General features: G+C 38.0%; 1 protein-coding gene across 1 annotated transcript; it reads right to left on the bottom strand.

Moving 5' to 3' along the window:
* Nucleotides 1-6,989: 6,989 nt before the first annotated feature.
* LOC131799355 (forkhead box protein D2) lies at nucleotides 6,990-8,843 on the bottom strand. Its single transcript, XM_059117077.2, has one exon. It carries the CDS (start codon nucleotides 8,813-8,815, stop codon nucleotides 7,721-7,723), a length of 1,095 nt encoding a protein of 364 aa, XP_058973060.1. The 5' UTR covers nucleotides 8,816-8,843; the 3' UTR covers nucleotides 6,990-7,720.
* Nucleotides 8,844-13,034: the final 4,191 nt, after the last annotated feature.

The raw sequence follows: 13,034 nt of genomic DNA, 5'->3' as shown, positions 1-13,034 counted from the left end.
GTAGTTATGGCCGCAATAACGGAGCGACCTTCCCTCTGCATGGGAAGTAGGTCACGTAGACAATGATCGTAGTCTTTCGTGATCTGTTCCCATAACAATTTATCTCTGACACGAAGAATATCTTTAATGGGTGTAAAATTCAATAAATAACTATATTTGTGGGCACGTTTACAGAACTTATCGATTCGGCTAAGGTGTTTACATTCTAATGTGCTTCCCCAAACTTCAATTGCACACAAAAATAATGACATAACTATGCTATTAAAAAGAACCGTCAATTCCTCCTGCGAATAGCCATTAGGAAGTTTTACTCACTTATTTTCAACCGAGATCTACTAAAATCTATTGTAATGGAGCTTTTAATTTGTTCACGGCGTGCGTGTCCTCGTGAAACGCCATACATGTCTTTTAAAAAGAAGTTATGTTGTAACTAACTAATGAAGCACTATCTCTACAGTTTTTTAGATCTTTATTTTAACTCACTCACTTAGCAGCACACGATAAAATATCGACACCTGGTCCGGCATACCTATATCGAAATGTATCTAGATATAATTAAAAAATAATATATAGATTAAGTTTTATCTCTCCTTACATGAACAGGAAATTTGATTTATAGAAGAGCCCTTTTCTTTCTAGCACTTTTGTACTTGAGGTGAAAAAGCTGAACGCTAAATATAATGTTACTTAATTGTGTTGTAACTTGATTTGTCCTTAAAAATCCTTTACTACCACTTAGACACACTCTGGCCTAGTCGGCAAAAAATTGTTTCAGCGTTGCTATGAAGATATAGTCAAGCGGTTGACCCTTTCCAGGGTATATCAAAGGTAGCAAAACAAAGATATGGACTTTTTTGTTACAGCAACAACAAAGGCAAGTGAACACTGCTCATTGCATAAATTAAATATTTTATGCGGCCGCTTTATCATTTTCAGGTTGCAGTTTATCATCTAAGCATATCGTGGAATAGGCTAAACATTTCAATGAGGCAATACTCCCTTGATAATTGCCTTTTAACAGAAACGATTTTGTTTACAGTTTGGTTCACTCATAGAAACAGCGGTACACCTAACAGTCTCCTGGCCAACTGAACAGTGTCAGTGAACAGCGACAACTGAGAGGCGTTAGGAGTTACTTTCTTTGAGGGTCTGAATGGGAGTACTTCGATAGCACTAAACACTTATTTTTTTGAGTGTATAACATTAAACAGTTAATTTTCAGCCATTTTAACACTAACATTAAAAAATTCGTACTAACATTTTTTTTCCCATAAACAAACAAACTACATCCTAAAAGGGGAAATATCTATTTTGGGCCTATGTTTATTGTATCAAAGAGGTTTTTTTTGGCCATTTTCCAACAATTCGGGATTATTTCAAGACTTCCGAAGAGTTACTTACTTAGCTTCTTACCGTCCTTGACAGGTCGATACCTGTCAACCAATTTCTTCATGGCTGCCTCAATGTTGGGGTCAACGTTATCAGCTGGAGGAGGTTTCATGAAATCTACGTCCTGTAACTCCACACTGGATTTAGGCACTGGATAATAAGACTTCTCAAGTATGAAGTACTTCGCACCCCACTTCGTTGTTCTCTCTAAAGATTCCTTTGAAATTGTTCCAAAGTCTTGAGCATACTGAAGAGAGGTGAAAGTCTCGTTTTTGAAGTGGGAGACTGCATGAAGGTTCTCCACCTAAGTTGTTAACAGCGTACGCAGGTCAATGTCACCAAGATAGTCCTCGTTTACATTCTTAACGTTATCTCGTAGCTGTTCCATACCTCTTTCGAGAAGCACCAATGACTCCTGTGTTTTGCTGGAAACAGTTCCTTCAGGGCGACTTATTGTTGCCGTTTCTTTCATTTTATAGTGCTGCCTTACTTCAGCGACTGTGTTTTTTAATATAAGCATTTACAGATGAAACATTGCACACAGCATCTTGAAAAGATAATTGGACCGCGTCGATCGTATGTGCACCAATTCCAAAACTATCATAGAGACATTCGAGGTTGCGAAGAAAGGACACTTTGCCAGTAAACCCCAAAGCTAGTTTGATTGTTTCATCAGCTATATCAGAAACAAAAAAAATTTTCTATAAGGAAAAGATTGCATGCACTTGTGTAAATGAGCAGCTTTCTTCAGTTCCATCGACGGTTCCTTCATGGCCAGTACCCGACAAGGTCTCTACTGTTGCACTTAAGGGATTAAAGGTCGTAACCTTTTGATCTTTGTTGTCGGTGAAAACAATGTTGCCCTCATAACTATACAGCCTCTTGATTTCCTTACAAGAATCTGAAGAATTCCGCAAGAGTCGCTCAACATTGACAGAATCGAGGTTACAACCATATAACCCTCCAGCTGCGCCATTTGCTGCCAAGTATGCTGATTGCTGCAGAACATAAAGAGATTCAACACTTGTCACGTCATTGGAATAGTTTATCTGTCTCAGCCTACTACCGATGATAGGCACTCCATTGTACTCTAACTCCAGCTGCATTATGCTTCTCTGCTCATCATCTGCAAACAAGAAGATATCCTTACTTGCCGCACAGATGGAAGTTGATTTACTTAAAGGTGGGTTAATCTGGACAATTTGTTTATTCTCGACTTGTGCAGCTAAAGATCTCAGATGTGTCGTCAACCGCTTCTGTAGAACTGGACCTGTACCCTCAAGTGACAATCTGAAACGACTAAGCTGCGAAAGCAAATCAGCTCGCGATTTTAGGCGTCCGGGTTTGAAAAGTACTTCGCCTTTCAATTCAATGAAACGGATTGCTGATGAGCCTCTCTCTGCAACGAAGACTACGCCATTGGTAAAGCATAGGTCCTGCGCATCCCTGAGTACTTCCCTCCGAATATTTACATCGACTGGTCGGTGTAAACGCAGTTCTACGAGACTATCGAGAGTCGAAATCGTAGTCTAACGCCAGTACTTTGCCTTGGGGCCCAATTTCAATTACAATTGGTCTTTTGCAAACACTAATTTGGTTGGACTTCCAGAAGCGACACTCTTCAGGAACTATTGTGTGGATTATCAAACGTATCCCCTTAAGTACATCTAGTACTGAGGGTCTAGTCAGGCGCATTATCAGTTCTAAGGACAAGAGCATTTCAGCTTTGGCTCACTGTTCGCGAGTGATGTTCTTGATTTTCTTGCAGAATTTAAAAGAGCAGATAAAATATGAAAATGCTTAAAAAAAACTTTGGGGTCTTCTTTCAAACACTAAACAGTATTTTTTCCAGAACAGTAAACATTAAAAAAATAGTCAATTTAACAGTAAACACTAAAAAATATGGGCAAATAACACTAAACACTAAATCCCATTCAGACCCTCTTCTTTATCTTTATTTTTGACCACAGTGACCCAGATTGCCCGAAATATTCAAGTGTATTGAAACTTAAGTTGTATTGCCGATCTAACGGTAAGCTCTTGAGCGGCTAATGGTGTAAGGTCAATTGGTTTAAGATTTTGCACAACAGAGGGAGAATATGAAATTAGAAGATCCTCGCAGCTAAGAACACTACTGAAACTAGTAGTTGTAAGTAGGACCTGAAAAAAATTTCAGGCCCGTACGGGATTTGAACCCATGACCTCTGCGATACCGGTGCAGCGCTCTACCAATTGAGCTAACAAGCCAACTGGGAGCTGGTCAATGAATTGGGTACAAATAAACATCCGAGTGAATGAAGATTTAGATATATGAAAATTCACATATTTGCACTGCGGTGGAAAGATGAAATTAGAAGATCCTCGCAGCTCAGAACACTACTGAAACTAGTAGTTGTAAGTAGGACCTGAAATTTTTTTCATGTCATGGGTTCAAATCCCGTACGGGCCTGAAATTTTTTTCAGGTCCTACTTACAACTATTAGTTTCAGTTGTGTTCTTAGCTGCGAGGATCTTCCAGCTCCCAGTTGGCTTGTTAGATCAATTGGTAGAGCGCTGCACCGGTATCGCAGAGGTCATGAGTTCAAATCCCGTACGGGCCTGAAATTTTTTTCAGGTCCTACTTACAACTACTAGTTTCAGTAGTGTTCTTAGCTGCGAGGATCTTCTAATTTCATCTTTCCACCGCAGTGCAAATATGTGAATTTTCATATATCTAAATCTTCATTCACTCGGATGTTTATTTGTACCCAATTCATTGACCAGCTGGCTTGTTAGCTCAATTGGTAGAGCGCTGCACCGGTATCGCAGAGGTCATGGGTTCAAATCCCGTACGGGCCTGAAATTTTTTTCAGGTCCTACTTACAACTACTAGTTTCAGTAGTGTTCTTAGCTGCGAGGATCTTCTAATTTCATCTTTCCACCGCAGTGCAAATATGTGAATTTTCATATATCTAAATCTTCAGAGGGAGAATATGTCTCCTCCACTGAGTCCGAAGATTTCTCATTATGAGGAGGGAAGAGCTAGATAATACAAATTTTCCAAAGTAAAAACTCGAAACCGCCTTTCGGTCACTAGTTCCTTAAAAGAATAGTTACCATGCGTGGAATATGATTCAAACTGAAGCTAAGATAGCCAAGCTTTTTGTCTCAGTTGCTCACTCCTTACTTACCACGAGCAGCGCACTCAATGTGTTGGCTCTAGATTCCTCTACCCGCCTTCACCAAAGTTCGAGACTCCGAAAAAACTTCCTTTAGAGAATTGTAAAATCTGATAGAATTGTGAAAATGTCAATAACAGTTACTTTTAGGACGAATAGTTCCTCGTGCATTCTTTTGCAAACTGTAATCACTATCCTTCACTAGTCCCCATAAAATGTGGACTGATTCAGTGGAAATTGTCAGTGCACGTTGAGCTCTTTATTCGGCCATCTTGGTGAACAGTTTGCATTGTTCACTGGTGATTTCGTTCTTGATCTCAAATACACCAATTTTTTTCGAATTAAATTCAATATTTTTGTCATACTCTTATAAGTTCACATTTTCACAGTTTTTAAATAATCGTTTACAGCCGTGGCAATGACATATATTCTTTACTCTGAAGGCGACTTTGGGTCTGGAAAACTGGGACGAAAAGTCGCGCAGAGTTTAAATGAAGTTCTCTTCCCCAGTCAGATTGATATCAGAAAAAGAAACGCGTGCCACTGATTCCACCGAACACATTCGCAATTTGAAGACAGTTCAGTTGTATAAATATCCAAAGAAAGATGTTTGAGTTTGTCAGATAATATAACAAACGTGGCTTAAAGAAACATAATTGTCATTGCTAGGTTTGAAACGTTTGATATTGTCACGTAGCCATATCATCATCTCTTACATCATTTGGTGCATCACTCTGATAGTCTTTGACGCCAACAGGCTAAATTATTAATCTAGCAGTCTGCCCAAAACTCTTACATTACAGACAGACTCAACACACATGTAAAACTAACTTGTCAGAGCAATTTACATGGCTCCGGTAGTCAACAAAAACTATGAATAGCAGTAACCTTACTCTCTAACGATTATTAAAATTGCTGAGGTAGAAAGGAGCACTCATTGAAAATAGAGTTTATCACAACGAAGGGATCTGTGCGGTTTCTTCAAAGCTCAATGAAAAGAGCTTTACTGCAATGGGGAATATAATCAAATTTGAGACTAAGTGCTGTCAGATCATAATGAATACAATTTTGTTCTGCGGCATGTTTCCTCTTTCATTTAATAAAATCTTTTTTTTCTTATACCAACCACTTTCTGTCGCCACTTTATTCAAACTCCCCTTGCTGTTGTGACATCTTTTACATGGTAAAAAATAACAATTAAAGCGAAGTACAAATCAATTTTCCTTTAATTAGGACTGCCATAAACATCAACGGCGCAAACTGCATCAACTCACCTAGCAAAGATTCTCCATACTTTTAACATAAAATGAATGTTCAAAACGAGAACAAAAGACAATGTTGAGGATTTGCAAACTGCGGAATTGTTTCTTAGTCTCATGTAGCATAAGAGTCCAGCCAAGACGGGTATAATTACTCGTTTTTTTCATATCGGCCGAGATATTTTTGTTCTCATTTTCGGTTGACAGATCTTTTTTTCTGTTTCATTTTTGTAACAAATCCTGCCGAAACACGCAAAATCAATTTCGTTAAATTTGTCTTCACGCGGTCAAACTAACAAGACGGCAGAACACTATAAAGTCATATATCATATCCAACCGCACACAGAGGACAGTCACCGACCTTTCACTTCCTTTCATTATTTACAAAAATGATAAATTAAATAAAGCAAAACATTATATTATAACCTACATTGAGCACGTTAAAATTCCCAAATTGAAAAGTTTGCGCATAAAAAATTCATGACTTGAAAGAAAATCTTCCGAGAGCGGCTTTTTTCTCTAAAGGAACCAGATAGCTTTAAAGAATATCCATGTTACTGACGCACATTGGTTGAGGTAAACGCTTTTGTCATCTACCGCTCAACGATTGCTGTTGCTGTAGCAGTCAAGAAGCATCATTATTTATGTAAATTAGTTACTCCCCCACAAAGCAAGTCTATTTGGAAAATTTTGTGTGATGTTTTTATTTCGGTACATCATTCATACCTTTTATACCGATTTCATAGATAGCTTATTGCACGGCGCAATCATATTAAACAGCAAATGTAAGTAAATTGCTTTGAAAAATAGCCTTCGGGCATGAGCGGAGTTGAGTATCCATCACCCCGGCTCCGAAAATAATTTTTTATAATATAATGCACTAACTGCCTTGGCTGATCGTATATCGAGTTGAAGCCAAAATATATGTACTCGTTCTAAGTGACTGCAGTTCTTTCGGACAGCTAAGCCTCTTGTAAAAAAAATAAATATGCTAGGGATACGTAAGGAAAGAAACAAACTCCTTCGGAAGACTAATTTTTCTTAGATGTCGATTTAGTTATCTTGTTTTGTCAGTTGGTGGAGCCGATGGTTGAATTCGCCAATATGTAAGACTAATATGAATTTGTTGAGATACACTAAGTAACCATGTCAACTATGAATGGGTTTAAGAGTTGATGCCACGTTCACAAGCTGCCCTTTTTTGCTTTCCTCTTTCTAGCAATATCGTGCTACTGAACGCGTTTTTGAAAGTGCGTCGGAAAAAAGAAGCTAACCAAGTTTTACAAAAGATTTTCTATAAGGTGAATTCACTCATTAGAAAGCTCTCTTTCTACTCAACATTTTATTGAGATTTCTTTACTGCGATAACATTCCATTAAATAAGACGACTTACTCTATATTTCTAATTCAGTGTTTCATCTACTTAACCATTTCGCCAAGTGTTAAAAATTGACTTATCCGTTGGCTAATTGAGTGGAAATGTCGACGCATCATATCAAATGCAATTTGGTATTTTGGTTCTATAATCTCTTTTAAACCTTAGGTCATCTTTTCCAAACTGAACGTTATGAAACATTCTTTGTTTATGGAATTAAAAACATCATTTTTGGTAACTGAGTTATGTTATGGTTTCGTTTCAAAGAAATATTAACGCAGGTTCCTTCTAATGGTTAAAAAACAGCTTTCCCCTCATGCCGATCAGTTCTCGTCTAATTCATGCACAACTGAACGAGAAACTTGTTCATTCACGAGTCTGTTTGTGATATATTTCATTTGAGCTTCTCGTTAAAATGACCCTTGGCAGGTATGTTTCTGTTTTACTGAGAAACAGCAAAGTTTCTTTCCTTAGGCAGCCCGAGTTTTAATTCCCACATTACCTCGGCATTTGTAAGTTTTTACGAAGCCACTTTTGGTTTAGGGTGTTACTTTTCTCAGTTGATCTTGTAATTTAGATAGAGTTTCTTGCCAGCTTTCTGGTGCAGAGCCTTTTTGGCCCTGTGTGACAACAGTTTTTGATCCGAGGTAAGCTGAAAACGCTGACGACTCTAGTGAGGTTGCAGCACACCCAGGAATAGCAGTTGTTCCCAATTTTGATACGCAAGAGACGAGCTTCGGTGAGGTATGGAAAAGAAGCGAGTGGGGTGGTGAGGTGCCACGAAATTCTCGACTCCCAACCAGATTCAGAGAAGGGTACGACCTAACAGATAGTGGACTGTAGAGGTAAGGGGAATCGTAAGAACCCATGATGCTTTCAATGGCGAAGCTTTTCTTGGTAGGACGGATGTATGTTAGGTTTGGGTATCCGCGACAGTCGTCAGTGCGAAAAGGAAAGAAAGAAGAAGATGCTGAAAGAGGACTCAGTCCCCGGAAATACGCCGAGGGACAGGAACTGCTTCCATATTTTAAAGGGTTGCTTCTCCTCACCCGCCGTCTGGCTCTTCTACGCCTGAAATCACCATTGGCAAAGTCTTCAAGGTTGGCCGGGTGAATAGCCCAGTAGTTTCCTTTGCCGTTTTCGCTGCGACCCGCTTTGATAAAACACTCATTTAGAGACAGGTTGTGTCTGATACTGTTCCTCCAACTCTTGTCCTTATTTCGGTAATACGGAAAGTTATCTGAAATGTACTGGTAGATATCTCCCAGTATCATCTTCTTGTTAGGGCAGCTTAATATCGCCATTGCTATCAGCGCAATGTAAGAATGGGTTGGCTTCACGTCTGGATCGTTGCAGTCAGTTTTATGGCTGCCATCTTCTTCAGGCGACTCGCTTCGGTCCATCGTAGCCGAGTCTAAGTCCTCTATAAAGTTTTGGACGCATTCTTCAGGGTTCTGTGCTCCATGATCACTCTCTGAAATAACATGTTCATTCTCTGTGTCTTCGATTTCTTTGTTTTCAGGCAGTAACGCCATTTCACTGTGGCTCTCGGCAGTCGAAAGTTGTCCGAAGTTTGTAAGGTCAACCACCATATCACTTAAAAATTCGCTCATGTCTCCTGTGTGTATTCTCATGAATTACCACTGCCGTGTATGCTTTCTACGGCCCACTGCAGATTATGAATTATTATACTTTTAGTTAGTCAAACAAATACCGTGCCAAACAATAGCTTCCGATTGGTTTCAGGTCGCTGACATATATTTATCACCACCCTCATGAGTGCTTATATTGACCTCACTGCAAATTGTTCTGTCTCGGCTAAACAAAGCCAAAAACTAACCAGCTAAATTGAGCCGAACGCGACACGAAATCCAAGGAAATTTTCAAAGGAGAGCGTTTTACAAGCCACGAAATTGCTTAGCTCCAATAAAATACCTATACCGATAGATAAAATCAGTTTTTTGGTAATTTTAGGTCTTGATTTCACCGCGTTTCTTTCATGTTATTCTTGACTGTTAAGTTCTTTTGTAGACAAGGTGATTAAGGTAATTGCAAGCACCGCCTCCATTGCCAGGATCGACCACCCGGTCCGCAGTCTAATAGTGACCGCGTTTTACAAGCAGAAAGCTGATTGGCTGAACATTACATTGACACTAAGACACAAGCTTTGGCCAATAAGTAATGCTTTCTATAAAATATAAGTCGCTAGAGACAGATGGCATCTTTTCTTTCCTCGCTAACAGACTAACGACAATAAAGTAATCGTTTTGACCCTGTAACCACCAGTCGATGTGATAAATACCAAAAGTTATCTGTTTTTGCCAAGTTTTCCGTTGACAATCTGCACGAAACAACTTATGGTAGATTTAAAGCAGGTGTAGAGCAAAGGTTGTTGTTATTTTTCGGGTTTATAAATAGGAAGAAAATTTATATATACGACAGATAAAGAGATGATGTTTACCTTTATTCCACCTAACGCGCCAAATGGCATGAGCAAGCAATATCCCGCACTAAGCGCGATCGAACTTACACGTCAGAACTCTTCAGATACAGTATTTGTCTTGGAGGTACTTTGAAGAGTTATGTAAAACTGTTCAAGATAAAATTGTAATATCCGACAGAGTACCACCTAATTTAGAAATTTAAGATCTAAATGTTGATGGTCGATAAGTTTCCAAATGCATACAGAGCAAGGCGTCAAAAGCAGTTGTTTTGTCTCACAAATCTACTAAACATGGGATTAATGTTTATATTTCTTTGCTGACAAATGAATGCGGTTTAGTCCATAATTTCATTTCTAGCAGTTCGAAAACGTGTTCCTTGTTTACAATAAAATCATCCTCATCTCTTTTCAATAATTGTCTCCAGCAATGTCTGGTTTATGGGTTCTATTTCGTAGTTTGCGATGTTTGGGAAACTTGTATCGTTTTGATGTTAGATCAACTTCAAACAAATTAAACCTCTCCTTTCGTCCTGAGGCCAAATAGTTTTTATGGTTTGATAAAACCTTTGGCACCCAAAAAATAATGAATTGATTAGCCCCACAATAACTATTGTTAAAATACATTTATATCAGGGTAAAATTGAAGTAAAATCACACACGCAAAAAAATTGTTAGCCTGTATATATACCTTCCGCTTACACGATCACGAAATTTATTCAGAAGAAGACATGGTCGGAAAAACTACATGAAATTAGACACTTCTCAGCATTGAAAGACATGTATAAGGCGTTTTTTCGAAAACATGGAGGGAAATCACATTCTTTTGATATTTTCAAATTTGCCCGCTGACTTGTCTTGCAAATTAAGCAGGTAAAAAGTCTGTAATTTTGACATGGGAATGTAGATAACTGGATACTCCTCCAACTTTTTCTATTGTTCGATAAAATAGTTGTTGGTGAAAGAATTCACCTGTTAATTGCGTTTTGCCGCTTGCTAAAATTTCAGAAATATTCCTCCTTGATTTATTGATCAGCAAATGACGATTTTTATCAACAGAGATATGTTTGTGTAATTTTTACTCAGGTGGTGCAGTGCGATTGCGGTGTATACATGAAGGGAACTCTCCAGAAGTAGCGCTCAACAAGCCACGATATAACTGTGGAATTTAAGTTTGTTTTCCTCCCAGCATGGCATCTAAAAACACAAAGATCAGTTTTGATAAGTCTCCAGCTGGTTTCTACCGCGTTTATGAAAAGAACAGAGCAGTTTGTTGTTACAAAACAAAGAATTTAAAATGTGTGTGGCAAACAACATATTGACTTGACTTGTTTGCGCGTGTAGCCCAAAGTGCATTTTACATGACTTAAATAAATTTCAGGGAATGTTTTCTTGACTATTACCTAATTGAAAGAAAAGTAATGGTACTCTGACTTAGATGAAATAAATCATTTTCGTCCAAGTCCAACCTTTATGTATAGGACACTGTTCAAGGTGTTTTGATTATTTCAAGACACACGCGTTCTGAATAATGTCTAAAGCTTGTTTCTGGACTGAATAGCGACAAGAAAATACTCTTGCTTTTTGTCCATATACGAGTACCCTTATTGTAAAAATTGACATCTGGTTTAGAGCACATTTGCTTGCTTGGCAAATATATTTCACATTAAAACACTTTTTTGTGGTTATGCCAGATAAATCATCTTGGCTTTTTAAGACAATTTAACTTAATTATTTATGGCCATTAGAAAGTGTCGTTCAAATCATTTCTCTCGGATTGCTATTCGGACCAGAGTCAATACAGTCAATGAATAAGTCTCGGTTTGTTTCCATGACTATAAGCAGTGGGAATTATTAAGTTTACCACGATTAGTAATTACGTGTTCCTAACTGCAAGCCGTACGTGAATAAATCCTCACATGGATATATAGAAAGTGATACATGTACACATAATTCTCAACTGGTTTATCGTATTTAGAAATTGAGTGGATTATGGACAGGCAATGATTAATTAGCTCAATTAAGGTGATTAGCAACTTGTTTTATTGTCTTTTTCATTATAGCATCATTGTTTGAAAACCAACCCCACCCCCAAAGGACAGCTGCAAGCCAACTGAGCTTAATTGAATCTCTTTCAATAGAATATCGGTTTTTCTATACGAACAAGAAAACTTCCTTTGTGAGGTGATATTTCTTTTTATCTTCCTTTGTTTGATGTATTTTGCTTCCAGTAAACATTCGTAAGAAAAAGTGAACAAGAGTCATGCACTGAGTCGGACAAAAATGGTAAAAAATTCACCTTTTTAGTATCAAGTGAAATACAGCATGAAATATTTTTTACCAGAGATTGATTCACGGAATATGTGCTGTTGAGAAGGTTTGTCTGATATTCGTGAAGAGCATTCTCTTTTCTTATTCTTCTGCTCGCCGGAATCGTTGTTGTCTTTGACTGACATTTTTTGACGATGAAAAGACTCACAGGAAGCAATATCGTTTTCATGAGGTGACACAAAGCCAATTCAATATCACAGATAAACGATAGAGAACTCATTTGCAATTGAGTTGTATTGTGAAGTTAGTTAAACGGTTTTAATGCTTCCTGGAAACAAATTTGAGCCGACTCTCGGCTGTAGAAAAAAAAAACAATTATGAAATAGTGAGTCTACTTGGCAGCGAATTAATTACTGACTCACCAGCTACCGGTCGTAAATTAAAGCTCGTTCGACTTATGGACATGGGAGCGTTTTCTTTAAGCCGTTTTTGCTTCTTTTTGTGAGCGATTCGGTGATAAAGAGAGAAAGCAAGTTCATTTGTGCTTCATCAATGGATATCTCAAAGTATCATCCTAGTTAAGCTCATCTCGATTTTCTGTTTTTTGTTTCAGTCATAAACGAACCAGTTGGCCTGACTTGTTCTTTTCTGAATCGTTACAATTACTTTTGTCGGATTTTCATGTTATCAAAATTATTGCAGTTGCAAGCGTAACTGACATAGACGATTATCTTGAACCGAGTAGTTGCTGTTACAATCCGAGCGATTGAAATTTTGCAATAACTTTTGAAAATTCAGTTCGTGGATATTTGGTAATCATAATGTTCAGCTACAATGAAAAATGGCAACGTTTTGATGATGCCAATGATCAAGCTCGAATGGGCCAGGATGGGAGTAGGGGGGGAGGGGAGGGCCTGAAGGGTGTTGCCTGCGACATGACAGTAACAATTTTCTTTGATAAGTCTCGACATCACGTACAGTACAAGACATAAAGATTTGAGATTTTCCAGCTATATAAGAAGAGAATAAATATAAATGAACAAGTTTGCTTATAGTTTCATCTTTTATCTTACATGATGATACTAAAATTGAAATTTACTCTAAATTATCTGTTCAAAATAAATTGAACTGTTCCACTTATC

The sequence above is a fragment of the Pocillopora verrucosa genome, chromosome 4 (genome assembly GCF_036669915.1).
Source record: "Pocillopora verrucosa isolate sample1 chromosome 4, ASM3666991v2, whole genome shotgun sequence".
Taxonomy (NCBI): Eukaryota; Metazoa; Cnidaria; class Anthozoa; order Scleractinia; family Pocilloporidae; genus Pocillopora; species Pocillopora verrucosa.
Note: the sequence above shows the minus strand (reverse complement) of the source record. Positions and strands in the feature narration are given on the sequence as shown.

Coding starts and splice junctions, on each gene's coding strand:
- LOC131799355 (XM_059117077.2), bottom strand. CDS start 8,815: ATGAGAATACACACAGGAGACATGAGCGAATTTTTAAGTGATATGGTG.